The sequence below is a fragment of the Erythranthe guttata genome, chromosome 7, assembly GCF_056151865.1.
Source record: "Erythranthe guttata isolate IM_541 chromosome 7, IM_541, whole genome shotgun sequence".
In the NCBI taxonomy this organism is placed as follows: domain Eukaryota; kingdom Viridiplantae; phylum Streptophyta; class Magnoliopsida; order Lamiales; family Phrymaceae; genus Erythranthe; species Erythranthe guttata.
In genome coordinates, this window is record NC_142539.1 from 15,182,510 (window position 1) to 15,206,539 (window position 24,030).

Sequence of the window (24,030 nt, forward strand, 5' to 3'; positions counted from 1 at the left end):
GCTCATATATCCATGCCTGCAGAAGAGTCAAATATCCAGAAATCTGCTTCGTATCCGCCTTAGAAGCAGACCTCAATGAACGGTACAACAGACATAATGTAGCAGTCCCCCACGCGTAAGTACCGACCATCTCCAAATCCTCAAGCAACCGCAACCAATGAATGGAAACTTTGGTGCCTGTCTTGTCAGCAAAAATCGTACACCCCAAAATATAAAGGAGGTAGGCCCGAGTAGCCGCTTTACGTCTATCCTCGCTGTCAGACTCTTTCACCGAACTAAATGTCACACGCAACCACTCTAACCGAATCGCAGTCTCATTCGTTTCTGGGTGAATGCCGAGCATGCGAAAAATAAATTCACTAACCCGTTCACACTTCCCAATACGCAATGCTTTTACGGGATGTCCGACGACCGGAAGACCTATCAACGAACTAACATCGTCTAGGGTGATGGTCATCTCCCCAAAGGGCAAATGAAACGTGCAAGTCGCCGGGTGCCATCTCTCTATGAATGCCCTCACCAAAAGAGCATCAATATTCTTGTAGGAACAACGTACAAGCGGCAACAAACCGGACCCGCGTACAATTTCTTCCATGAAAGGCGCCATCTCCCACATCTCCAATGTTATTGTGTGATTATGAACACGGCGATCCCCAGACTCCTACAAATTTCAAACAAACAAAAATTAATAAATAACATAAGTCAAAATGTGGCATTCAAAAAATGAGAATCATAAGACGTGCATTAGTTACCACTCCGCTCAAAACTTTATAAGCGACATGCTCCTCAAAATCTGGCATTAACTCACGAATTTCTGGACCTCTCGAGCTTGGTGATGCCGTTTGGCTACTGGACCCACCCACTTCAGTAGTCGAAGTGGCAGGTGGCTCCGGTACAACGACATTTAATTTGGTCTTGCACAAGTGGTTTTAGTCTTGCATATAGCCGCAGCCTTTATCGAATTTAAATAACCCATTTCGAAATTTTAAAACAAAGTTCATAATTACCTGCGGCGGCGGCGGCGGCGGAGGCGGCGTTGCTGGGCAGGTTGGGGTCACTCATAATTGTAAGCGGCGGGGCTGGCGGCGGCGACGATCGGTGGTGGAGCTTGGCCGGCGGAGCTTAGGCGGCGGAGCTTGGACGGCGGAGTTTAACGGCGGAGAAGGTGAATGGGTAGGGTTTGAAGGAGAGGGTTCTTTTTTCAATTCACGCAAAGTTTTTTTTTTTTGTTTCTTTGTTTTCTTTTTTTGTTTTTTTAGTTTTTTCTTTTTGTTTTTTTTTGGTTTTCTTTTTCCTTATTATTTGTTTTGGTCTTGTATGAGAAAAAAAAAAGACAATTTAACTTATGGGTATATTTGTCATTTCATCTCAATAAAATAGAATCTTTTGGAATCTTTTTTTAATTTGGTCTTGCACAAGTGGAATTAGTATTGCATATAGCCGCAGCCTTAAATTAATTACTATATTCATTTATTGATTAAATTAAGCTCAAAATTGGTTTGGGGTCGTGAATCAAATAAGGGAGGAATATTAGGGAACAAAATATAATTAAAGAAAAATAAAATCCAGTTCTCGGGGAATGAATTTGAGTTTGAGGCCCGAGGCAAGGAGGGAGTTTTAGTAATTATGGCCGCCGTCGCCGCCGCTATCAGTGGTTGTTCCACCACCACAACTAATCTCTTCTTCAAGGGATGCACCGCACCATTCCTCCTCTCATGCCGCCGCCGCAGCAACATCACCGGTCTAAATCTAATCAAATTGACGCCTTTGCTGCTTCCGCCTAGGTCACCTCTTTGTGTAGTTCCCAATTCACGCAATAATACAGCACGGAGATTGCAATTATTATTATGTTACTGCACGGAGAGCAGTAATACAGCAGCAGCAGCAGTAGTAACGACGACGACAAAATCGGAATCGGGCTCGGAAAAGGGGATAAAAGAGGCGGCGAATAGTCTGGATATAAGGGTGGGGAGGATCGTAAAGGCGTGGAGGCACGAGGAGGCGGATTCACTTTACGTGGAGGAGGTTGACATCGGTGAGGCTGAGCCCAGAACCATTTGCAGCGGCCTTGTCAAATACATCCCCCTCCATCTTCTCCAGGTGGGTTTCCCCCTTTTCAATTCTATTTCTCATTTCTTCATTGTTCATCATCATTGTGTTGATTTGTTGGTTGTTGCTGTTGATTACCAACACCTAATTAACTTATGCAATTCAATCAAGCTAAACATCAAATCCTGTTTTGAAAATACGTACATTTATATAACAGTTAAGATTTTGTGTTGATCATTGGCCAAGATACATGAAATGAAGAAACCGGAATTCGTAATCTTTGTGCCCGTACCTAGGGCTAGTATACATCCAAGGCAGACAACAATTCATTAATTTATTGTAGCAAAACTCCTATAGTAGAATTTTTAATTGGAAACATGAGATAATAAAACTATGAGCTCTTTTAATGAACTATATGGCTTCAAGTTTAATGAACTATGAATCAATGTTAACAGTTATTTACACGTAATCATCTGATGCCGGAAACTAACAGAACATGCTTCTTTTTTTTTTTCTTTTTTTTCTTTTTGATGGTTCGTTTTAATATATATATATATATGTGTGTGTGTGTGTGTGTGTGTGTGAGTTCTGGATTTGTATGCAAGTGGATATTAATCAGGGAGGGAAGAAAGATGTTTGAAAAAATAAAATGTTGGTTGCAGGACAAGAATGTAATAGTACTTGCGAATCTAAAGGCTAGAAATATGCGAGGTGTGAAATCGTTTGGAATGCTGATGGCTGCTTCTGATGCAGCACATGAGAATGTAGAGCTTCTTGTGCCGCCGGAGGGCGCAGTTCCCGGTGAAAGAGTATGGTTTGGTTCTGTTGATGATAAAGATAACCTACCTGATGCTGCATCACCTAACCAGGCATTCATTGCAATTCTCTCGAACACACACACACACACACGTACACACGCGTATGTAAAAGCATTTTTCGTATGATTGTATGATGATGATCTTAATTAAAAAGTGCAGATTCAGAAGAAGAAGATATGGGAATTGGTACAGCCTCACCTGAGGACAGATGAAGCAGGTGTTGCTACACTCGACATGATACACCAGATGCGAACATCTGCCGGCCCAGTTATCTCTCAATCTCTCAAGAACGCTAACATCTCCTGATTCTACAACTATATCTTTATTTCCCAATCTTCACGAGTTTTTTTTTATCCTGTCCTCCGAAAATAAGATCAAATATTCGGCTTTGTACTGCATTTGTTTCCCTTCATTATGATTTCACATCAAAAGAGCTTTAATACTGCATTTTTGTATTATGATGGTGATGACTAAAGTCAAATTTAATCCAGATACAATATATTGACCAAATATTGTAGTGTTTCGATGCTTTTATGTTATTTCAACATTTTTTACGAGTTGCGATTGCTGTCATTGTCCGAGTGGAGTTCACGAAATTTGTAAATATTTTTGGAAAAAAATGAAATTGGAACTTTCGGAATTCGTAATGAAAAATTGTTTCAAAATCGTAAAATAATTATACTTGTAAAATTGAAGGAAATAATTAGTAATTAGTAGAGTGAAGAAAATATTAGTTAGTGGTTAATACGAATACTTGTACAATTGAGAAGTATTTCAATCGGAGAACATGAAGACGAAGATAGTCCACGTAAGACTGACTGACTACTTTCTGCTCATCTTATTCTCTCTCTCTCTCTCTCTCTCTCTCTGGATAAGGCAGGCGAAAAGTACTTGAGTATAAACTTGCCGTATTCTCCACCACCACCGGCCGCCGCTGCATGTTTTTGATATGATCGGATAACCGATTATATCAAATTAAATACCGAGCTTGCCAATGCATTTTGGGCTTACTATATCCACCACCACATTTCCTACTACTAACACTAACCCTAATCGTCGTCATCATGCCTTATGTTCTGATGGATATAGAATTACACATTCCTCCCCCAAAACCACGGCTATTCATGGTGGTGCGGGGTGGCGCCGCCCACCATCAACCCATGTAGATTATTCTTTTCTCTTGTACCACCGCTGTAATTCCTATGCCTCCGATCGCCGTGCAAGTTTCGGGCATCGCCATTTTCGTCCCCATACTGATAGAAAACGTTATTTCTGCAACTGCAAGAGGGACGGATTTGTTGATGATCAATCCCAACCTGTTGATGTTGACGATGATGATGATGATGATGATGATGATGATGACCAATCGTCACAATTACTACAATTTGGGGATTCTGCCATTTTATCCGCTTGTTTCGTTGGCCTACTCACCGGCTTTGCTGTTGTCCTCTTCAATTACACGGTAACTTCTTCAATTTTACATTTTTTCCACAAACATATTACTCCACCTGCTTCTAGCATTTGCTGTTTCATGTCCAATTGTCCATTCAAATGAGGTCAATTAAATGGCATTGTGATTATCAAATGCGTATGAATTATGGAGATAATTCGGTAACTGAATCATGACCGTATTTTAGAATGGCACAAAGTAATGATTATCTCGAGTTGTGCTGTTTCAATTCTTTGATTTTAGTGATGTAAATACCGAGCAGGCTAAAAAACTACCATACTCTTAGGGCACAGAAGTTAATAGTACAGCCAGCAGCAAACTAAGTGATAAATTCAGTATCTGCCCGCTTTGAAATTGTTGGTTTTTCTTGCTGAACATTTTTGGCCCGAGAATGTAGGTTTTGATAACATACCTCCTCCTATCCGGCACTGATATTTCATGCTATTCCCGTTTAAGAAATTATCCGTGCTATAATTGATGACTGATTGGATTGTATCTCCATGCACCGCACCGCATGTTTGTTATGTTAAATTAACATTCACAAGAAGTGACATTATATGTATGCTGACTTAGATTGAATCTTGTTGAATAGCTGTTAATGAATATTCCGTAATGGGTGTCCGACATGAGAATCATCATTACAGTTTATGACTTGTTCTCATGAGATTGATTCTGGCATTTTTATATCGCTCTTGAATCTGATTTGCTGATGTACACTTCACAATCTTCTTTGTTCTAAAACCATGTATGCTCACTCGTTTTAAACCTTTTTTTTTAACATTCTCGGTTTACTAGTGTGAGTATTTCATGAAGACACTGAAAATTGTACTCATATTTTTTTTAGATTTTGGCAGGGGAGTGCAATCCTTTGTTAGATTGCTCTTATTTCATTGATGTAATCAAGTTTCTTAATATTGTTCAGACTCTGTTAACTTAGTAGGTACATGAAATACGTGACTTGTGCTGGGGTGGATTCCCAGATCTAGGTGCCTCATGGTTAAGAGAGCAACCCATTGAGGCAAAATGGGGTCGTATAATCTTAGTTCCTGCTTGTGGAGGTCTGGTAGTCAGTTTCTTGAACATGTTTCGAAGTGCTATAGAGGACTCAACGGGTGAAACTGTGATTCCAGGAATCAAATCTGCACTAAAACCAATTCTGAAAACTTTGGCTGCGTGCGTCACGTTGGGAACGGGGAACGCGTTAGGGCCAGAAGGACCAAGTGTCGAGATTGGTGTCTCCGTAGCCAAAGGAGTCGGCAGTTTTTTGGATAAAGGAGCTCAAAGAAAGCTGTCACTCAGGGCTGCAGGATCAGCCGCTGGAATTTCTTCTGGTTTGTCTTATACTTTATAACTGTTTAGCATGGTTTGTGTATTGCAATTTAGTCTTTGTCACTGTTTTCAAGTTTCTGCATTTAAAAGTCTTGTAGTTAAAATCCAGTATCGTCAGCAAATTGCAATAGTGACTTTTGTATCGATTGTTGGGCTCTCTAGATATTGATGATAATGTATATCTAAAATTTATTATATCTTTCTGGTAAAATATTTGTATTTTCCTGCTGACAGGATTCAATGCTGCCGTTGCCGGTTGTTTTTTTGCTGTGGAATCAGTCCTGTGGCCGTCACCTGCAGAGTCATCCTTATCATTGACAAATACAACTTCAATGGTCATTCTGAGTGCTGTAATAGGTTCTGTAATATCAGAAATTGGTTTGGGCTCTGAACCAGCTTTTGCTGTTCCAGTCTATGATTTTCGCTCTCCAAGTGGTAATTGTTAACTTCCTCCTCCGGTTCACGTTGTTATGCTTATCACACCTTGCAAGCATACTCACAAAAATAGAAGCTACACCTTGTTTGAACTTGCATCACCTCTAAAAAAATAAAAAAGAAACTTGCATCACCAGTATCTCATTAGTTTAGTATGTTGGATTTAAGATGTTGTTTAAGCTTTGTAATATGTGGTGTCGCAATAGAAACTGGATATCAGTATTTGCATTCTCCCCAGTCCCTACAATTTTAATAGGAAAACTCTTAAAATATTACTGTAATCTTTGTTCTAATCTTTAATCCCTGTTCTTGTTAGTTCAGAACTGCCACTCTATCTTTTGCTGGGCATACTATGTGGTGTTGTTTCTCTTGGCTTATCAAGGTCTACATCTTTTATGCTGGCTTTCTTTGACGGCGTTCAAAGATTTGGGGTACCCAAGGCAGCATTTCCCGTGGTTGGTGGTTTATCTGTTGGAATAATGGCTTTGGCATATCCTGAGATTTTGTACTGGGGATTTCAGAATGTAGATACTTTGTTGGAATCTCTCCCTTCTACAAACAGCCTTTCTGCTGGTCTTTTGCTTCAGCTGGTGGCTGTGAAAATAGTGGCAACTTCCTTATGCAGAGCTTCAGGATTGGTAGGAGGTTACTATGCCCCATCTTTATTTATTGGTGCTGGTACAGGAATGGCATATGGGAAAATTGTTGGTTATTTGATTTCCATATCCAATCCCATCTTTCATCTTTCTGTCCTGGAAGTTGCTTCGCCTCAAGCATATGGCCTGGTAATTTTTGTATTCCTCAAGGATGAAGCTGATAGGATTTGCAAAGTGTAATTTTGTTGCTATTTTCTTATATAAGCAAGTTTCTTAGGACTCATTTTGGATTGAAGGATTTAAAATCCACCACAATTACTCGTATAATAGGGTACTTCTGATTATAAAACATTCTGTGTATATCAATTTGATGTCAATGAAAATACTGAGAATCGACTAGAGCAGTTGTGGAAACTCATCAATCACTTTTACACAAGTGACAAAAGTGTAGGTAGCATTTAGCATACGAGTATATGCTCATGTATCTATTTGAAATTAACAATAGAACTTGTGTACCAGAATGTTTTTCTCTTTAGTCATTATTGTCATTGCGTGGACCATATGCCTAATTGCTGGATTCTGTCGATAAGTCGTCAAGAATGGCCATTTGCAGAGAGAAACATTTAATTATGAACTGGAACATTTGGAGTAGACGTTTTACAGTGACAAGCGTCTACGTAACACAGTATTTTTTTGGCATGATGATTCACTGTATCATGTTATGATTTTACGTCAACTCCTATGGTATTGTTTTCGTTTTTGTCAGAAGTAATATTCTGAATTATAGTTTATTCCATGTGGATTTTTACACAGGTTGGTATGGCTGCTACGCTAGCTGGGGTGTGCCAGGTACCCCTCACTGCAGTTTTGCTTCTTTTTGAACTAACACAAGATTATCGAATTGTTCTGCCACTTTTGGGAGCTGTGGGACTCTCTTCATGGGTTACATCGGACAAGACAAGGAAAAGAGTCACTGATAAAACCAGCAAGTCGAAAGATCAAAATGCTGTAACAACTTCACCAGAGAGATATTCGTACAACTCGACTGTTAACTCTACTTCTCCTAATGCCAACGAACCAAACGGTAATAGCCTTTGTGAACTCGAGAGTTCACTCTGTCTGAATGATGACTCTGAAGATGAAGCGGATGACCTGGCAAATGAAATCCTGGTTTCACAAGCAATGAGAACAAAGTATGTAACTACGCTGATGAGCACTACCCTAACAGATGTAGTGTTGCTCATGCTGGAAGAGAAACAGTCATGCGCAGTAATAGTTGATGAAAACAATTGGCTCGTTGGTCAGCTAACCCTCAGCGACATTCAGCAGTTCATTGCATTGTCAAGGGAGAAAAATAGGAAACCTCAGGTAGAGTTTCTTCTTACAAATCATTGCTTCTTTTTTTTTCGTTTTCAGGTTATTACATGTGTTATTTTTGTGGAAATTTTCGAGATGTCATTAAATGCTTGGAATTATATACTGCAGGTGCTTAGAGTATCTGAACTGTGTTCGTCTTACGGCAGAAGATGTTCTGTATCCTGGACAGCGACACCAAACATGAGCCTGTTTAATGCTCTGAATCTGATGAATAGACATGGTATAAACCAACTCCCTGTCATCTTGGAGGATGGGGTTCGCGGAGGCTGTCCAATTGGCCTCTTAGACAGAGAATCCATTGATCTTGCTTGCAGGTAATAAAATCCCCATTTACGCTCCTAAGACTGTGTTAGCGATCTAATATATACTTGCTTGTTTAGGAATAAAATAGTTTGTGAACAATACCACCTTCTATTCTTCTTTCATGCAAATGACAAAAGGGGAACTAGTCTATAAGTACAACACATGATGTTAGAAGTATTTGGATTTGTTATGTGGTTGCTTGTTTTAAGCAGTGGTCTGGTCGACAAGTATAAATTTTTAATCTATTTCATTGGAAGTGTTTGATTCACTAAAAGCTAGCATATAAATATTCACCAAAGATGGAACCTTACCGTATTTTCCTAATCTGGAATTTGTTTTTCGCTCGTCATTAACTTAATGTTTTCTGGATCCAGAGCATTTGCAACCCAGGAGGGCCTCAGTTGGTTTTTTGTACAGGAGAAGTTCAACATTTGAGAATTCGTGAATATACTCTTGTTTGGCAAATCATCGGTTCTCAAAAACTCGAGAATGGACTTTGCTATATGGTGACGAAGCTCAAGCACTTGGCTGAATGTGTTACCGACCAATTTAACGTCACAGAGGAAATTAACAATTTTTGTTGTATAGATAGATAATATATGGCTGTATCATGTTGCAACAAATTTTGATCATTTCCGTCTTTAAGTAAACAGAAATGGTTGTTCTTGTGAATTTGTACAGAACCATTTGTCATGTTATTAAAAAAAATCCCAATCTTTCTGTCTTCATGAACTCAATTTTTCGTATATTCTTGAAAAAAATTATACTTAACTTCTACTAGTTAATTTTCATCTCTACTTAAAGATTATGTCAGTGTACATCACTGCTCTATATTCATTCTAGTTATGCTGAATGTGAAGCTTATCAAAGAGTCCTTCAATTGAATCAACACACACCAAGAACGAAGCCGTTTTGCCACTAGCTGAGATAGCCGTGAAAAGAACATACAAATTTGAATATCTACGAAAGCTAAACAACCCTATCTTGTCCAAAACGATGAAATGATTAACACCTTGATCCATTTCCGTAGGGGTCGTTTCTTATCTGCAACTTTATTTTGTTCCCTAAATGAGTTATATCTTTCACCACATTTACGACAGAGTACTGAAGAATATTTAAGATTGATTTGATCTATCAAGTAGAAGATATATTGCACTGAAAACTATGTTTTCTTTTTGGAAATAAATGAAATCTAACAGAGGTTCATCCAAACCCAACTAAATTGTTAGCTGGGGAAACATAATAATTCAACTGCATCCCATAATAACTTGAGTATTATTATTGGTGAAAAATACAACTTGAGAATGTACCGACTATCGACAAGATTAATTTACTTTCGCTTTCTTCTGCTTCTTGGGCGTCGGGGGTGGAGGAAACACAAAGCGGAAAATCCATGCAGACAGTATTGCTCCAACAAACGGACATATCCAGTACACGTATAATTGCTCCCATGTATTGTGCTTATTGTTTATGTAAGCCCACCCAAATGCCTGCACACGCACGTAAAAGTTTAAACACAAACTTCTTCAGGCACAACACACAATTATACTCCAGAAATAGATTTGTATCTTTACAACATAACATAAGTTGCCATAAGGACAAAAAATCTAATATCGTACAGAACCATTAGGGTTCGTGAAGCGATAATCTTTAAGACGTGGTTATATGAAACTTTATTATGACTTTAAAATACTTGGACCAAAAGCTTGAAGAAGAAGAACAACAACTCAAATAGATATCAGAATCATCTGTTCAAACCCAGCTCTTGAAGGTGTATACCATCATGGAAAAGAAATCACTCAACAAAGTTCTTCTCGGGAGTGATAACTTTAAGATAGAAATAGTATGTAATGGATTAAAGACTATTCCAAGTGATTTTTGGTTGGAGAAAATGGAACCAAAAAAATTTGACTAGGAAAAGGCAAAAAAAGAAGCAAAAAATAATGAATACGAGTTTGATACTCGCTCAGAGAACAACCCATTGAGGAATATACACTTGTACAACGAGATTACAGGAAAAACAGATAATCAGTCTAGGTAGCTGGACACTCGTCCACAACTACCAAGATATTAATAGCTGGCATCTGAGTTGTAGTTGCGCTATTAGATCCGATTAAGTCTATATTAGGACTGCATGGATATATTAAAGGGACAAATGTTAAAGCTATTACCTTTACTCTTAGGTAAGAAGAATATTTATATTCCTTGTCGTTTATATGTTCAATGAAGACCGATAATCAAATAAAAGGGTAACAGAACCATAAATAAACGACAAGATTATCTAATAAACTTTCCAAAAGGTAGAAAAAAAAGGCTTACGTTGGCAGGATTCATGGAAGGTCCGGTATAAGTGGAACCTGCAAGAACAAGTGCGACAGTGGACATAGCAATCAACCAGTTCTTGACAAGGGAGTTACGAGGACCCTTAATGATAATAAGGAGAACAGCAAATGTGATTATGAAAGTCAAAACTCCCTCAGCAATAGCTCCAGTGTGCAAGTCAACCTTCAAAGAAGGACCTCCAAGCATGTGTTTGTACTTCACCGGCATTACCTCCGAAATCGCGAGGGCACCGCCCACTGCACCAGCTGCCTGTAGAGTGAGTGTACACACATCAAAACAGTTTAATATGCCTTGTATTTTTTTTAATCACATGTTTAATAAGAGGTCAAAATAATTTAATATTCTCACGGAACACATGTTCAATTAGCAGGAAAATGTATATGCGTGTAGGGAACACATGTTTAAAAAAATTAACCTTTCTTCAATTAGCAAAAAAAAAAAAAAGTTATGTAATCAAACTGTGTACTACCATCTTCTTAATTACATCATCATCATATACACACACTTATAGATATATAAAAAAAAAAGAAGAAGAAGAGGAAATGAGGTGGACCTGAGCAGGAAAGCGCAGGGCAGCAGAGATGAGAGAGTCAGCGCCGCCATAGCCGGCGGCGTAGAAGGCGGCGGTGGCGGTGGGATTGAAGGTGGCGCCACCGAGGAAATCGGAGATGAAACCAAAAAGGAACAAGAGGAAGAAGATGAGGGAGGTGGTGATGAAAAGGGTGGGGAGAGCTTGTGAGACAACACCGAGAGAAGAAGCAACAACGAAGGTTAGGGCACCGAGAGAAGATGCGCAGAAAATCCACATGAAAGTAATCAAGCCATCGGCTATGGCGGCCTTGATTGCGTCCTTCATCATCTCTGAATCTATCTTGATGATGATGAAAACGAAGTAGAAGAGAGAGAGAGAGAGAGAGGAGAGAGAAAAGGCGTGAGTGAGTGAGTAGGTATGTATGTATAATAATATATTATTAATATTATATATTGAATTTGAATGAATTACCTACCAAAGTACCTACAAACTCGTCCCAATTGGTTGCTACTAACCACTACCCCTGAGGCTCCAATGGAATCAATCCCATTGGAACTTTTTATTTTCACAAAAATATCAACTCAAAATTATTTCTATATTCCATTCCAAATTATTTTTAAATAAATCAAAAATGTTATTTTTCGAAATTAAAATATAAAAGAAAAACTTATTCCATATTTTGAATATTCTGATCAGAATTGGTAGAAATCCGATTTTGTGTTATGATTCACTAATAATAGTAATGTATACTGTAGTAGGTGGAAAAGTAGAATTTTCAGAATAGCTTGCGGAAATTGAAATGATCGGATTGGAGATCAGAATCGAATATTTATTGATTGTGATCCACAAAATTGAAAAAAAAAATCAAAAACTGAGATACCCGGAATTATATAAGAAAAGGTTATTCCAAAATCGAAAAATAATACGTAATGTTAACAGGTTACATTTTGGATTAGAGATTTTTCGATTTAGTACAAAAATAATATATTAGTAAGATTAGGTTTGATGCATTATATTGTTGAATTTAATGACATATTATTTGCAGAAGGATGGACTAATATACTATTTGACAAGTTGAGTATTAAAAAGGGTTTGAAGAATGCATGATGCATCCCAAATACTCATCAAAACATAATTTTGCTCTAATTTCTCTAATTTCTCTAATTAAAAAAAAAAAAACTAAATATATATAATTAGTGTAAAAGAAATGTAATTAGTTGATAAGAAGAGTATTCCAACGATCTCGGAGAATGAGGTATGCGGTGGTGCATGGCACAGCCTGGACTAGAATATCTCCATCATCAACGAGACTTACCTTCTTCTCCGTTAAAAGACCTAGCCTCATCAGTGTGTGTATTGCCTTATCAACTGGCATTTCAACCTGCTTTTTGTCATTCATTCATTAATACAATCATCTTCATCTTCATCTTCATCTCACATATATAATAATAATAATAGTAAATGTTTGATTGATTGATTGAAGAAATTAAATAGAGTGTACGTACCTTCTCTTGGAAACGATCATAAAGGAATGCCTCACATTGTTCCCTAATTGCTCTTGTGCTTCTCACCTGCATTTGAATTCAACAATTATATATGAATATCCCACTTAAACCCAAAATATGCATGTCTAAACAAACCGCTAACCTGGCTACTCTCTGCTTTAAGTAGGATTGCGTACACCAAAATGGCTTCTTTGTACTGCATCAAGTACTCAAACATAAATCAGGGACGCATACTACTTCATATATGCTAGATAGAAAAGATTTAATGTAATTTTAGTTGGTTTCCCACCTGCTGTTGTTCAGAAGCATCAAGAAGAAAATGAATGGAACCAAAGCCACTAGCTACTGTTTTCTCGTAAAGGGTCCTATTCACCAGAAGCTGAATAAAATCTTTCAACATGTAAGCTTTTTTATTTTTTTGAAAAACGAAAATTTAGATAAAAGAAGAATGTGGCTCTAGCTCTAACTCACTTGATATCTATCCCTTGTTTGTTTGTACCCCAAAAGTACACGACTCACATATAACACAAGTGCACTAGCTGCAACCACATCTAGAAGAGCTGCTGATCTGCACAATTCATACAGCCCAAACATTTTCTACGTCACGATGCATTCATACACAATCATCCATTATGGAACCGGTTTTTTTGAAGCAAAACTTGTAAAGCAAACAATTATGAACCTGGCAAGCACCTACGGTGAAGATAAAATGTCTTCAAATTTATAACTGAAGAAGTAAGCCAGAAGTCCCACTATTGTTGCAACATCCAGCCGTACCTGCAGACGTCCAATTCTGTCATCAACGTTTATCAATATCACCGTATTACCAACTATTTGTTCAACAAACAGCACAAATACGCGCTTAATTATAATAGCGTAACAGTATAGATCACTTTTGTAATACAACATTAAACTGATTTAACACTTCTGGTAGCCATATTATGCATACCGTGTCAAGAATACGAAAGGACAGCTTCTTGTGAGGGAAAACAACCTACAAAAGTTAATCAAAATATCATACATCCGCACAAACCATTTGTGTAGCAAAAACTTTTCAGTACTGAAGCATTTACGGGCAAATCTGGAACGGGGATTCTCTCGTAGATTTTCAATTGCAACGAGGAGACCTGCCCTTGGTCTGCAGTTTCTCTTTCTCCAATTTCATCAGTATAGAGCAAGATTAATTCTTCGAATGCAAGCTCCTAGATGAAGACATATTTATTTAAATCAAACACAAGTGAAGTGATGGTAAAAAGAAAACAATGTCCATATATTCAACTATTCTCTTATTTCTCTTTTTTAATGTGTGTATTTCTGACTTCAACAAGTGCTTGAAAATAGATTGGGATTGAGAAAGTAGAACTCATCACTTGGGAGTTCCATGATAAACTTTCTACTTTCTCAAACTATGTCAATATAAGAGAAAATGTTCCTTATTTTATCATTGCATTTAGGTACTAAATTTTCAATTACATCCACTAAATAAAGCAATCAAATGTTCGTATTGCTACCAGATATATCCTTAGTTTCCCAGAACTGAAAATGTGAAGCCAGTGTTCATATTATTGGACTAGTTACCAAGAAATGTTATTATTAAGACTTGGTACTGACGAAACACAAGAAAGAAACACTAAAGTTCATCTAAGAAGAAATGGAGATTCTGTACATAAAATCATACCTGGAGAACAGATTGTGAGAATAGAATTGAAATGGCATTTCTTAGCACCTTCCTGAAATCATTTCCACATGATTTACGTGATGCAGGTTTCCATATGTCACTCATTGATATTCTCGAAAGGAAATTTGGGCTGCACAAATAAAAACATCTCTTCTAATTATCTACAGTAAAATCTAAATTAGATTAAATTCCTTCAATAAAGAAATTAGCATGACAAAGGCTCATCTACACATATTTAAATAAGAAGAAGCATGATATTTAATTACATTGTTGAGCTTAAAAACTACATACATTAAAATTTACAGATGCCATATCGAATCACACCAAGCAAACACATTGGCATGGTAAAAAATGAAAGACTCTTGAATTTCAGGTGCTCTTTAAGTAGAACTAGAAGCTAATATATGATGCATCAAAAGGAACCTCGGCAGATGAAACCTATCTAGAGGCAACAAGATAAGAACTATGGAATCCATGAAGGGCAGTAGCACCTCTTTTTTATTGAGTTAATAGGGGTCACCACAAATAATATTACATGTTAGAAACCATTAGATGGTTAGTTTACTCAACCTTCTAATATTCTAAGTTAAAGAACTATGTGTCCTGAAATTATCATGAAATGGTGCGGGCATCTCAACACTATGAAACATGGTTGCTTTCTTAGCAAAAACATGCAAAGATGCGACAGGTTTAGGCGACTTGGTAATGTGAAATTTTAATAATAAAATTCTTGAATAGTCATCTGAAAGAAGAAGTTGTTCATTTTGTGTGTCTATTAAACACGATCTCAGCGCAGTTACGGACATAAGATTCATCCATAGAAATAACTCTCAAATAGTTAAGGAAGAATTAATAAATCGGTGCAATGGAGAAGGAAGGTTTCTAGCAACTAACTGATCAAGAAGTTGATTTAATTTTTTGATTTAATTAACATTGAAACTGAAAGTCGAGATATGAAAAGATTCTAAAAGATACTTTTCTATGAAAATTCTTAACTTGCTCTTTGGATGACAGCTACTGCATCTTCAATGCAAAACTTTTAATACGTACTATGATGCCAGCCTCTATATACATATCAACAGAAATAAATACTTAAAATATCAAATGACATAAGAATTCACAAATCAGAAGTGCAGTGGGATAATAGTCAATGAGCATCGAACCTTAAATTGGATTCAGAAGTACTAGTGTCGGATTGAAGGTCAAATGCATGCTGAGGGGTTGATGGTACTAGACCAACCCATGCAAGAAACTTTCTTAAGAGCCTCTCACGGGGTCCAACTTCTGAGAGCATTCCTTCATAAAGAGTTGCTGCTTTCTGTGCAGCTACCCATATAGGAAGGTCACTAGATAGAATGTCAGCTCCTTTAAGCTCATCATATAGCATTTCATCATTGGAAGGAGGTTTCAGCGGAAGAGACAACTCGTTAAGCCAAAGGTTAAATCTATTTCCCAGTATTTCAATTTCTTGGTTTTGAGTGATCCTCTTGAACACCTGCTTCACAAAAGTATACTACAAGTCAACAGACCAACAAGGTAGTCAAAATTGAGGATTTTAAGTAGAACCGAAAGGGGGCTGAAAATTTGTAATCGTAAATTCGGATCCCAACGAAAAAATCGTTCATATCGTAGATTTTAAAGATTTTACTTACAAACTCTAAGGATTTTGCTTGGATTGGGATTCTACTAGGATTTAACAAGGTAGAGAGTAGTAAAATCGTAAACGAGTTTAGGATTTTAATCGGGATTCTTACTACATTGCAGAGCAAACATATACATAAAATAGGAAAAAAAAAATCATTATATGACAAAATGATTCGTAGAATCTCATTTCATGCCGTCGATGAAGCGAAGTCAAGTTATTTTAAGCATTGCTTACTTTATGCCAACAAGGTTCATGTGAAATATTATATAAATGACTTTACAAATATAGGTGGATAAAATTGGAGAATTATATCTGACTTTATGAATAGAAGTGGTCTTAGAATCTTGTTCAGTCACTAATTATAGCAGGTCAAACCAAAATCTCATTGTCGATTCTCACAGAACCTCAAACCCAGCTCGACAATTATTTTATATACAATAAAATGCAAGGAAATCATAAATTTGTATCATCGGTTCCGTTATTATCCTCTCTTTTTTTTTCTTGTTAAACTCATACATGTAGCATTAGCCTAACACCTTATTTCGAAGGCAAAACTACTAGTGACCATGGTAACCTATTAGAATGTTGTAAGAAAAAAGGAAATCATAATTTATGGCAGTTACCTCATTTAACCAGATAGCAAGCCTCCCCAACGGTTTGGCAAAAAGAAAGAAAAAGTCTTGCAACAACTTTGACTGCAAGTAGTCCAATTTTTCAGCAATTAGCAATCCCTTCTGCCTCTCACTTGCATATCCCCGCCTGTATACATAAAAACTTATAAGTCGGAACAGTAGAACAAGTCTTATGATGCAAGTAAGTTCGAGTTGGTAGTTGTGTACCTGAATATAATGGCATTGGAGTCGGATGCTTTTTTCCAGTCAACATAAATTGGCAATGTAAGCAGATAATCAGTATTTAGTGCTGAAGTCAACATCAAATCCCTAGGAGACAACTCTTCAAACCCGGCATTGTGTAGAAGTTTCATGAAAGCATGTTGGAAACGGCCTGGGATCGCAACTCTACATAAAAAGGATAACTTAGGAACAATAAGATTTCCTATAATTTATTTGGTCAACAATACCTTCACCAAATCACAATGATTAATCATCCATATTGGTAAAAGAATTAAACAAACAAAGATCAAAATTCGCAGTTCAAAGTTATGGAAGGGGAAAGCTCGATTTAAGTTTATGCAAGATAGATAGATAGATACCTGGAAGTGTTGATAGGATTTGTCAAGGACTTGAAAGGATTTGTCTTAGCGGCTTTCAACGTAAAATCGACAAGTAGTTTCAAGTATAGGGTAAAACCAGAGGACATTGTTAATATATCGTCGGGGTCAGCATCAGCATCATCTCCCTGTTCCTTGTCTATTGTGCTCTCGTTATTGATAAAATGATCGGATGGAGTATTGTCAAGACGGGGGTGTGTGTTGCTCTTGTTTGTGGAGAGAGTGAGATCAAAATCAGCCCTCATTTGCTCCAAAATAATTTTGTGTTCAGCATGAATAATTGAATCCAAGCATCTGCAAAGTTTTATATATGTGTGAATAGTAAGAAACAAGATATACAGTAGAACAAATTCCAATTCCATTATATTTATGGGGAAAAATCAATGTAGATAGAGAAAGTAAAGGTGAATGAAAGAATGAATTAGTAAGTAGTACTGGCCTGGAGAGAGAGAGAAATTGAGGGGCGGGGGACTCCACATCATCTGGGAACATGTCGGAGACGATGGCATCCAACAGTTCCGACTTTGAGACAGATATGTATTTTTGCCTCGGGACCTCAATTCCCGACGACCGGCTTCTGGGTTTCGAATCCATAATAATAGGCTTATCCTCCTGCTTTGGCGGCGGGATTTGAGAAAGAGAGGGAAGTGCTTCTTCCTGCACTGAGGGGGCTGATGAGCGAAGAGAGCATGAAGTGATGCGAGCACGACATTGATAATTGGACCAACAGTAAGAAGATGAAGATGATGAGGGCAAAGCGGCGCTAAAGCAACTTTGGATAGTCGACATAATTTGTACGCGCCGGCCGGCCGGGGTGGATGGATTAAGCTCCGGCCATATCCCGACCAAGTTGATTTCAACCTCACAACTCACTTTTCACTTTGATTCTCTCTCTCTCTATCTCTGCCACTGCAACTGCAACTTCAGACTTATTCCTCTACTCGTTGCCCATACATAATTTTATTTTAAATTAATTCTTTCATTTTATTTATTTAATATAAATTCACTTTTTTTTATAATAATAATAATAATAATAATAATAATAATAATAATAATAATAATAATAATAATAATAATAATGGGTTCATAGTGCGGTATTTTCCAGCTACCTTGCGAAATAATTCATTTGTCAAAAAACACTTTAACCTTTTACAAAATCGTCTCAACTTCCAAATATTTCGACTTTTATAGATCGTAATTTGTTTTCGTAGAAATCAGTTAAAACCCAACGATTATCAAGATGGCCAACATCGATCCCGTAAATGAGGTAAAAAATTACGTTTTAGTGTGATTTTTTTCGATTTTCAGTCGTTTCGTGTAGAATATCACGAAATTATTCAAGTCGTTTTGTGGTGTTTTGCACGAAATTAACACCTTATTCGTGTTTTCCAGTCATTTCGTGTACAATACTACAAAATTATACCTCTTATTTCGTGTAAAGTCACACGAAACAGAAGTAAACTGTTTTGTTATTCATTTCTTGCAATACTACACGAAATGTATACATTAATTTCGTGTACTTTTATACGAAATACCTAGTACTATTTTTTTTTTTTTTTTGTGTGCAAGTATCTAACTTTTTTTTTTGTATTTACGCAGCCATATGAAGACAATTTGTATTTTGATCCCTCGGTTTTGGATCAAAATGAATATGAAGATTTCTCTCACTTCTTCCAAGTTGATATTGTGTTCGGTAGTAGGGAAGAATTAATCAACTGGGCCAAAGCAACTGCAGTTAGTCATTGTCACCGTTTGATTTGTCAGTCTAGAAGGGAGAATGCACTGTACTTGACATGTGACAAATACGGACATGGTCGGCAAACGAATATCGATGTGGAAGATCCTAGAAACACTGGAATAAAAAAATGTGGTTGTCCGTTCAAATTGATTAGCAAAAAGTCAAGGTTTGATGAATTATGGCGGTTGACTGTCAGCGATGGCAGGCATACTCATCGTCCGGCTTTGTTTCCTCACGGACAAGGTACGACTAGTCGTATAACTCCACAACAGAAAACAAGAATTAAAGAATTGCGAAATTCTCACGTGAAGCCAATGCTAATCATGGATAGATTAAGGAAAGATGATCCGACTGTTAGAGTAGGTGACCAACAAGCCAACTTGTGGTTGTGGTCCTTCTCTTTATCCTTGTAATAAAACAACCGTTTTTCGTTCGTAATAATAAAATATTTCATTTGGCATTCTATATCTGTTATCCCATGCAAGCAACATAGATATAGTCCTAACGAGTTACTCTATTACTGTGAGTTGATCTAGTAGAATTGTGAGATAGCTCAGCAATGTAATGTAACTGTTAAACCTTGTTCCTAGTCGATGGGTTACGCCAATAATGAGGATACCGGCCTTTCCCTTTTGAGACTAGCACTTAGTGTATGTGTACTGCGTCTCATCAGTCCTCGGTGTTGTGACATCGGCATACTTGAGTGGGTGCTCATACTGGATGAGTTCACTGAACTCCCTCGCCCTAGAAATCTATAAGTGGTTCTCATTCATCGAGTAATAGGTTTCTGAGATATAGTTGTACACCATTAGTCCTTAAGACCCAGACATCACTGTGACTTCACTAGAGGACCGATTGTATCGTGACCTGTCCCTGAGTCCCACAGTGGACCATTCCAAGGGCCAACGTTCGTGCAATCCGAAATCTAGTGTTAAGTTTGTGCATTGTAGTAGGGGATTCGAGCGCTTGAGTAGTCATGGATGTCCTGTGTGTTCTGACGGTTTATAATCCAAGGAATCTCTGGCCAGAGTTGATAGTGGGGTGATTAGGGAAATGTGTTTCCCTAAGTCGCACACGAACGGATTTATAAGTCGCACAAACTGGACGCGGGTGGCAGTTTTTGGCGCCCAAACCAGACGCGGGTAGCGGTTTTTAGCGCCCAAATCGGGCGCATGAAGTACTTCTCGGCGACCGAACCGGACGAGGGAAATACTTTTGCGCGCCCAAACCGGGCGCCGAATACCAGACCCTGCATTCGGTTTGGACGTGAATCTAGTTTTTTCGCGTTCAGTTTAGGCGTGAAACGTATTTTCGGGCGTCGAAATTGGTCGTGAGTCGCGTTTTCGCGATTTAAAGAACAAAAGCGAACAAATTTTACCTCATTGGATTCCGTATCTCGATCCTCATTCGATGCACTCATTTTTTTTTGCAAATGGCTGCAATAACATGGGTTTTAGAATGACTTCTAATATAAAAGCTAAAATTGTAGAGAGAAAGAGAAAGAAAGATAGAGAGTGAATTCTTTAAACCCGTATTCGTAATTTTACTATCGCGAATATCATCTCACTTTTATAAAAGGGGCTCTACTAAATTGGTAATCCAAATCATAAAGCGGGTAGCTGGGTTCTAAATGCATGGGCTATAATAAGGTAGATCCATCTTCATTGATCTCAAAATTGACTAAATTGTCCCATTAATTAGTTAATTAAATTCCTAATATAATATTTATGATTTATGATTCCAACAAAGTTAATTGTAGGCAGTAGTTGCTTCAGTGGAAAAACTTTTTGGATTTGGTAGTTGTTAAGCCCACGAATTAGTTATATATATACTTTTAGTTTTATGCATGCATCAATCATCATAATTCATGTATCATTATTATTATTAGTAGTAATCACTATTGGCATCATTTCAAAATTTAAATTGAAACCATATCATATTAATAATAATTAGAGTAATCCATATCACTATCAACTAACTTAATTTAATGATATAACTTAAAAAATCCGTTTGACTAATTAATATACTAGTAATTATTATGTGAACATAAATAATATAAATTATTGAGAGTGAATATATATTGAAAAAAGGAGATTGATGAACTAACATTACCAATTAATTACCATAATCATGTATTAAATAAAAAAATAAACAAGTTACTTTTATGAAGGTAAACACAGTGAGTGAGTGTTGCATCTTTTCCTCGTTTGTCTGTGTCTGTCTGTATTAGTATTAGGCTATCCCCACCAATAACTGCCGGAGACAGTAATTTAGCAGCCAAGACAGTAATATTAATTAAAAAAAAATTAAGAAAAAACAAAATTATAAAAAAAAAAGAAAAAAAAAAGTCAACGCCGAAGACCGGCTGAAAAAAAATTTCAGGAAAAAAAAAGTCAACGCCGGAGACCGGCGGTCTCTGGCGGTCAACGCCGGAATCTGGCCGGAAAAAAACTACTTCAGAAAAAATATTATTTTCTGAAAAAAAACGTTTTGGGGGTTAATGTGATATATATTTGTTTAAATCCGGGGTCAATGTGTAATATTAAAGAAGTTAGAGCATAATGGGTGGAATTGATAAGAATTAGGGTTAAAATTGGGGTCAAAATTGAAATTAGAGTTAAAATTGGTTAATTGATGAAATTGGGCTAAATTGGGGTGTAAATCATGAAATTGGAGTTGAATTGGGTTTCAATGAATTGGGGGTAATTTTGGTATATATAAAAGGATTTTCCTTATTTGCAAATAAGTTTGAATGGGCTGGATTTATTTGAAAGACAAAAAAGTTGGATGTCCCTCTTTTAATTAAGTGCCCTTGTCATGGGCCTATTTGTCGTTACCCCTATTATTATTTTGTTTGGATTTTTTGTTTGTTTGAGTTATTCACGGAGTAACATGATAATATTATTGTATATTATTGTAATATCACTGTGGTTGACGATAATATTACTGTTGTTATAGTAATATTACTGTCACTCACAGTAATATTAATTATTTTTGGCTTTTTATTATGGTTACATTTGTTGAACGATCAACATAGTAATATTATTCTATTACACAATAATAATGAATTTTGTTGTGTTAATATTACTGTGCTAGAGGTTAATATAGCAATATTACTGTGTTAAACTGTAGTATAGTTAATTTTTAAGTGTTTAACAGTAATATAGTTAATATTACTGTCATCACAACAATATTGTTGTTTAAACGAAAAAAAAGATGTTACAAAATCGGTAGCAGAAAAATAGGAGGAAAAAAAAAGTCAACGCCGCAAACCGGTGAAAAAATCCGGAAGAAGAAAAAAAAAGAGAGAGAGAAAAAGTCAACGCCGAAGACCGGCGGTCAACGGTTGTGACGGACGAATTTGTCCATAAAAATGTGTTTTGAGTCAAAATTGAATAATTTGTGAAATTTAGGGTCAAATTGAGGTTAATTAAATTAAAGAATGAAATTGGAGCATATTAAAGTACATGATGGGCTATTTTAATCTTTTAAAAAATCTGGACCATGTGTAGACTTGTTTGTAAATAAATTTACTGAAATGATTTACGCGGCAGCAAAATTACGAATGTCGTTCACAATAGTTTTCTGTTTCTCTCTCTAAAAACCCCCAAATCCATCCAAGCCCCAAAAGCTCCAAAATTCACAAAAACCCTCAACCTCCCTCACAAATTCTTCCAAATCCGAAAATCTCGTCAATTTGAAACGTAATTAATCATCTAATGTAGTTATATATATTGAATTTGTGGTTAATTATGTGAAAATTCCCAGAAAATCGCGATTTGGGGCTGTTTTTAGTGTTGGGTTTTCGAATTTTCTACGCCTAAAATGGGAGTGTGAAAGCAGTTTTCACGCCTAAAACAGGCGTGGAAACTGCTTTCACACGCCCATTTTGGACGCGGAAAACTGGTTTGGGCGTTCGGTCCGGACGCCGGTTCTGGACCGGTCGTCCGGTTAATTTTTTTTTTTTTATCCCAGTATAAATGACATTGTATATTATATTTACATAATTATTAGTGAACGAACTCGCTCTGGCCTAGTTGGTCATGCGTCTAGTCTGTTACGCAATAGACCCGTGTTCCAGCAGCAAGTATTTATTATTTTTTTGCCAAGTATAAAGAAATCTCTAAATACAATTCAATAATAATTTATTATCAAAATGGCTGTGGCCTTGTTGGTCGGGTAAGCCTATTTTTCCAAAGTTTAGTCCCGTGTTCGAATCCTTGAGATAACCCAAATATATAACTTTTTTTTATTAAATCTCAGTCACAGAGCGCGCCCAAACTGGGCGCGGAAAGCTGTGTTCGTGAATCGGGCTTTTTAGCTCCCAGTTTGGTCGTGGGTCGCGTTTTCACGATTTAAAAGAACAAAAACGAACAAATTTTACCTCATTGGATTCCGTATCTCGATCCTCATTCGATGCACTCATTTTTTTTTTTGCAAATGGCTACAATAACATGAGTTTTGGAATGATTTCTAATATAAAAGCTAAAATTGTAGAGAAAGAAAGAAAGATAGAGAGTGGATTTTTTAAAACGACATTCGTAATTTTGCTACTGCGAATATCACCTCCCATAAATTTATTATATGTATCTCTTTATGAATAAGTACCCATTGATGGGCTTATTTGTAATACAAATAAAGCGGGTAGTTGGGTTCTAAATGCATGGGCTATAATAAGGCAGATCCATCTCGATTGATCTCAAAATTGGGCCAGATCTCACAATTGACTAAATTGTCCCATTAATTAAATTCCTAATATAATATTTATGATTCCAACAAGTTAATTTTAGGCAGTAGTTGAGTTGCGTGAGTGGAGAAACTTTTTTTTTTACTTTTTGGATTTGGTAGTTGTTAAGCCCCACTCCTCCATACTTTATGCATGCATCAATCATCATAATTCATGTATCATTAGTCACTATTCCCATCATTTCAAAATTTAAATTGAAAATTGAAATCATATCATATTAACAATAAGGGTTAATATGCTAAGAGTTCCTTAAA

General features: G+C 36.8%; 5 protein-coding genes across 12 annotated transcripts; 3 read left to right on the top strand and 2 right to left on the bottom strand.

Moving 5' to 3' along the window:
• Positions 1–1,520: 1,520 nt before the first annotated feature.
• LOC105966887 (Nucleic acid-binding, OB-fold-like protein) lies at positions 1,521–3,377 on the top strand. Its single transcript, XM_012991462.2, has 3 exons — positions 1,521–2,100; positions 2,712–2,918; positions 3,027–3,377. Exons 1-3 carry the CDS (start codon positions 1,627–1,629, stop codon positions 3,171–3,173), a joined length of 828 nt encoding a protein of 275 aa, XP_012846916.2. The 5' UTR covers positions 1,521–1,626; the 3' UTR covers positions 3,174–3,377.
• A 175-nt stretch (positions 3,378–3,552) lies between these two features.
• Positions 3,553–9,085, top strand: CLC-E (chloride channel E). 5 transcript variants are annotated; one of them, XM_088821061.1, is made up of 8 exons: positions 3,720–4,329; positions 4,910–5,062; positions 5,172–5,648; positions 5,881–6,081; positions 6,403–6,866; positions 7,491–8,045; positions 8,163–8,368; positions 8,732–9,085. In XM_088821061.1, the coding sequence occupies exons 3-8, from the start codon at positions 5,399–5,401 to the stop codon at positions 8,790–8,792; spliced, it is 1,737 nt and encodes a 578-aa protein (XP_088677187.1). In that variant the 5' UTR covers positions 3,720–4,329; positions 4,910–5,062; positions 5,172–5,398; the 3' UTR covers positions 8,793–9,085. The 5 variants fall into 5 exon arrangements, with proteins under 5 accessions (XP_088677189.1, XP_088677185.1, XP_088677188.1 ...); XM_088821063.1 differs by lacking the exon at positions 4,910–5,062 and having other exon boundaries at positions 3,553–4,329; positions 5,255–5,648; XM_088821059.1 differs by lacking the exon at positions 4,910–5,062 and having other exon boundaries at positions 3,553–4,329; positions 5,258–5,648.
• A 397-nt stretch (positions 9,086–9,482) lies between these two features.
• On the bottom strand, positions 9,483–11,654 carry SIP1A (small and basic intrinsic protein 1A). The gene is made up of 3 exons (XM_012991475.2): positions 11,254–11,654; positions 10,677–10,949; positions 9,483–9,847 (listed from the first exon to the last, which is right to left on the bottom strand). The coding sequence occupies exons 1-3, from the start codon at positions 11,557–11,559 to the stop codon at positions 9,683–9,685; spliced, it is 744 nt and encodes a 247-aa protein (XP_012846929.2). The 5' UTR covers positions 11,560–11,654; the 3' UTR covers positions 9,483–9,682.
• Positions 11,655–12,270: 616 nt separating this feature from the next.
• LOC105966899 (DUF3754 family protein, putative (DUF3754)) lies at positions 12,271–18,285 on the bottom strand. 4 transcript variants are annotated; one of them, XR_016032327.1, is made up of 14 exons: positions 17,731–18,247; positions 17,274–17,585; positions 16,900–17,079; positions 16,684–16,819; positions 15,579–15,910; positions 14,416–14,545; positions 13,811–13,939; positions 13,687–13,731; positions 13,435–13,514; positions 13,209–13,305; positions 13,027–13,127; positions 12,880–12,933; positions 12,738–12,803; positions 12,271–12,613 (listed from the first exon to the last, which is right to left on the bottom strand). XR_016032327.1 is itself a non-coding variant. In XM_012991474.2 (14 exons), exons 1-14 carry the CDS (start codon positions 18,078–18,080, stop codon positions 12,446–12,448), a joined length of 2,169 nt encoding a protein of 722 aa, XP_012846928.2. In that variant the 5' UTR covers positions 18,081–18,285; the 3' UTR covers positions 12,271–12,445. The 4 variants fall into 4 exon arrangements, 2 of the variants coding, with proteins under 2 accessions (XP_012846928.2, XP_088677190.1); XR_016032326.1 differs by having other exon boundaries at positions 15,579–15,913; positions 17,731–18,230; XM_012991474.2 differs by having other exon boundaries at positions 13,027–13,116; positions 17,731–18,285.
• A 246-nt stretch (positions 18,286–18,531) lies between these two features.
• On the top strand, positions 18,532–19,442 carry LOC148769809 (uncharacterized). Its single transcript, XM_088820371.1, has 2 exons — positions 18,532–18,558; positions 18,891–19,442. Exons 1-2 carry the CDS (start codon positions 18,532–18,534, stop codon positions 19,440–19,442), a joined length of 579 nt encoding a protein of 192 aa, XP_088676497.1.
• The last annotated feature ends 4,588 nt before the right edge of the window (positions 19,443–24,030 follow it).

Coding starts and splice junctions, on each gene's coding strand:
- LOC105966899 (XM_088821064.1), bottom strand. CDS start 18,080: ATGTCGACTATCCAAAGTTGCTTTAGCGCCGCTTTGCCCTCATCATCT. Junction 17,586..17,730: donor CAATTTCTCTCTCTCTCCAG/GCCAGTACTACT, acceptor AAAACTTTGCAG/ATGCTTGGATTCAATTATTC. Junction 17,080..17,273: donor AATCCTATCAACACTTCCAG/GTATCTATCTAT, acceptor CTTTTTATGTAG/AGTTGCGATCCCAGGCCGTT.
- SIP1A (XM_012991475.2), bottom strand. CDS start 11,559: ATGATGAAGGACGCAATCAAGGCCGCCATAGCCGATGGCTTGATTACT. Junction 10,950..11,253: donor CCCTGCGCTTTCCTGCTCAG/GTCCACCTCATT, acceptor CTCACTCTACAG/GCAGCTGGTGCAGTGGGCGG. Junction 9,848..10,676: donor CTTCCATGAATCCTGCCAAC/GTAAGCCTTTTT, acceptor GTGCGTGTGCAG/GCATTTGGGTGGGCTTACAT.
- CLC-E (XM_088821059.1), top strand. CDS start 3,862: ATGCATTTTGGGCTTACTATATCCACCACCACATTTCCTACTACTAAC. Junction 8,046..8,162: donor AGAAAAATAGGAAACCTCAG/GTAGAGTTTCTT, acceptor TATATACTGCAG/GTGCTTAGAGTATCTGAACT. Junction 8,369..8,731: donor TCCATTGATCTTGCTTGCAG/GTAATAAAATCC, acceptor TTCTGGATCCAG/AGCATTTGCAACCCAGGAGG.
- LOC105966887 (XM_012991462.2), top strand. CDS start 1,627: ATGGCCGCCGTCGCCGCCGCTATCAGTGGTTGTTCCACCACCACAACT. Junction 2,101..2,711: donor TCCCCCTCCATCTTCTCCAG/GTGGGTTTCCCC, acceptor TGTTGGTTGCAG/GACAAGAATGTAATAGTACT. Junction 2,919..3,026: donor ATGCTGCATCACCTAACCAG/GCATTCATTGCA, acceptor TAAAAAGTGCAG/ATTCAGAAGAAGAAGATATG.
- LOC148769809 (XM_088820371.1), top strand. CDS start 18,532: ATGGCCAACATCGATCCCGTAAATGAG. Junction 18,559..18,890: donor ACATCGATCCCGTAAATGAG/GTAAAAAATTAC, acceptor GTATTTACGCAG/CCATATGAAGACAATTTGTA.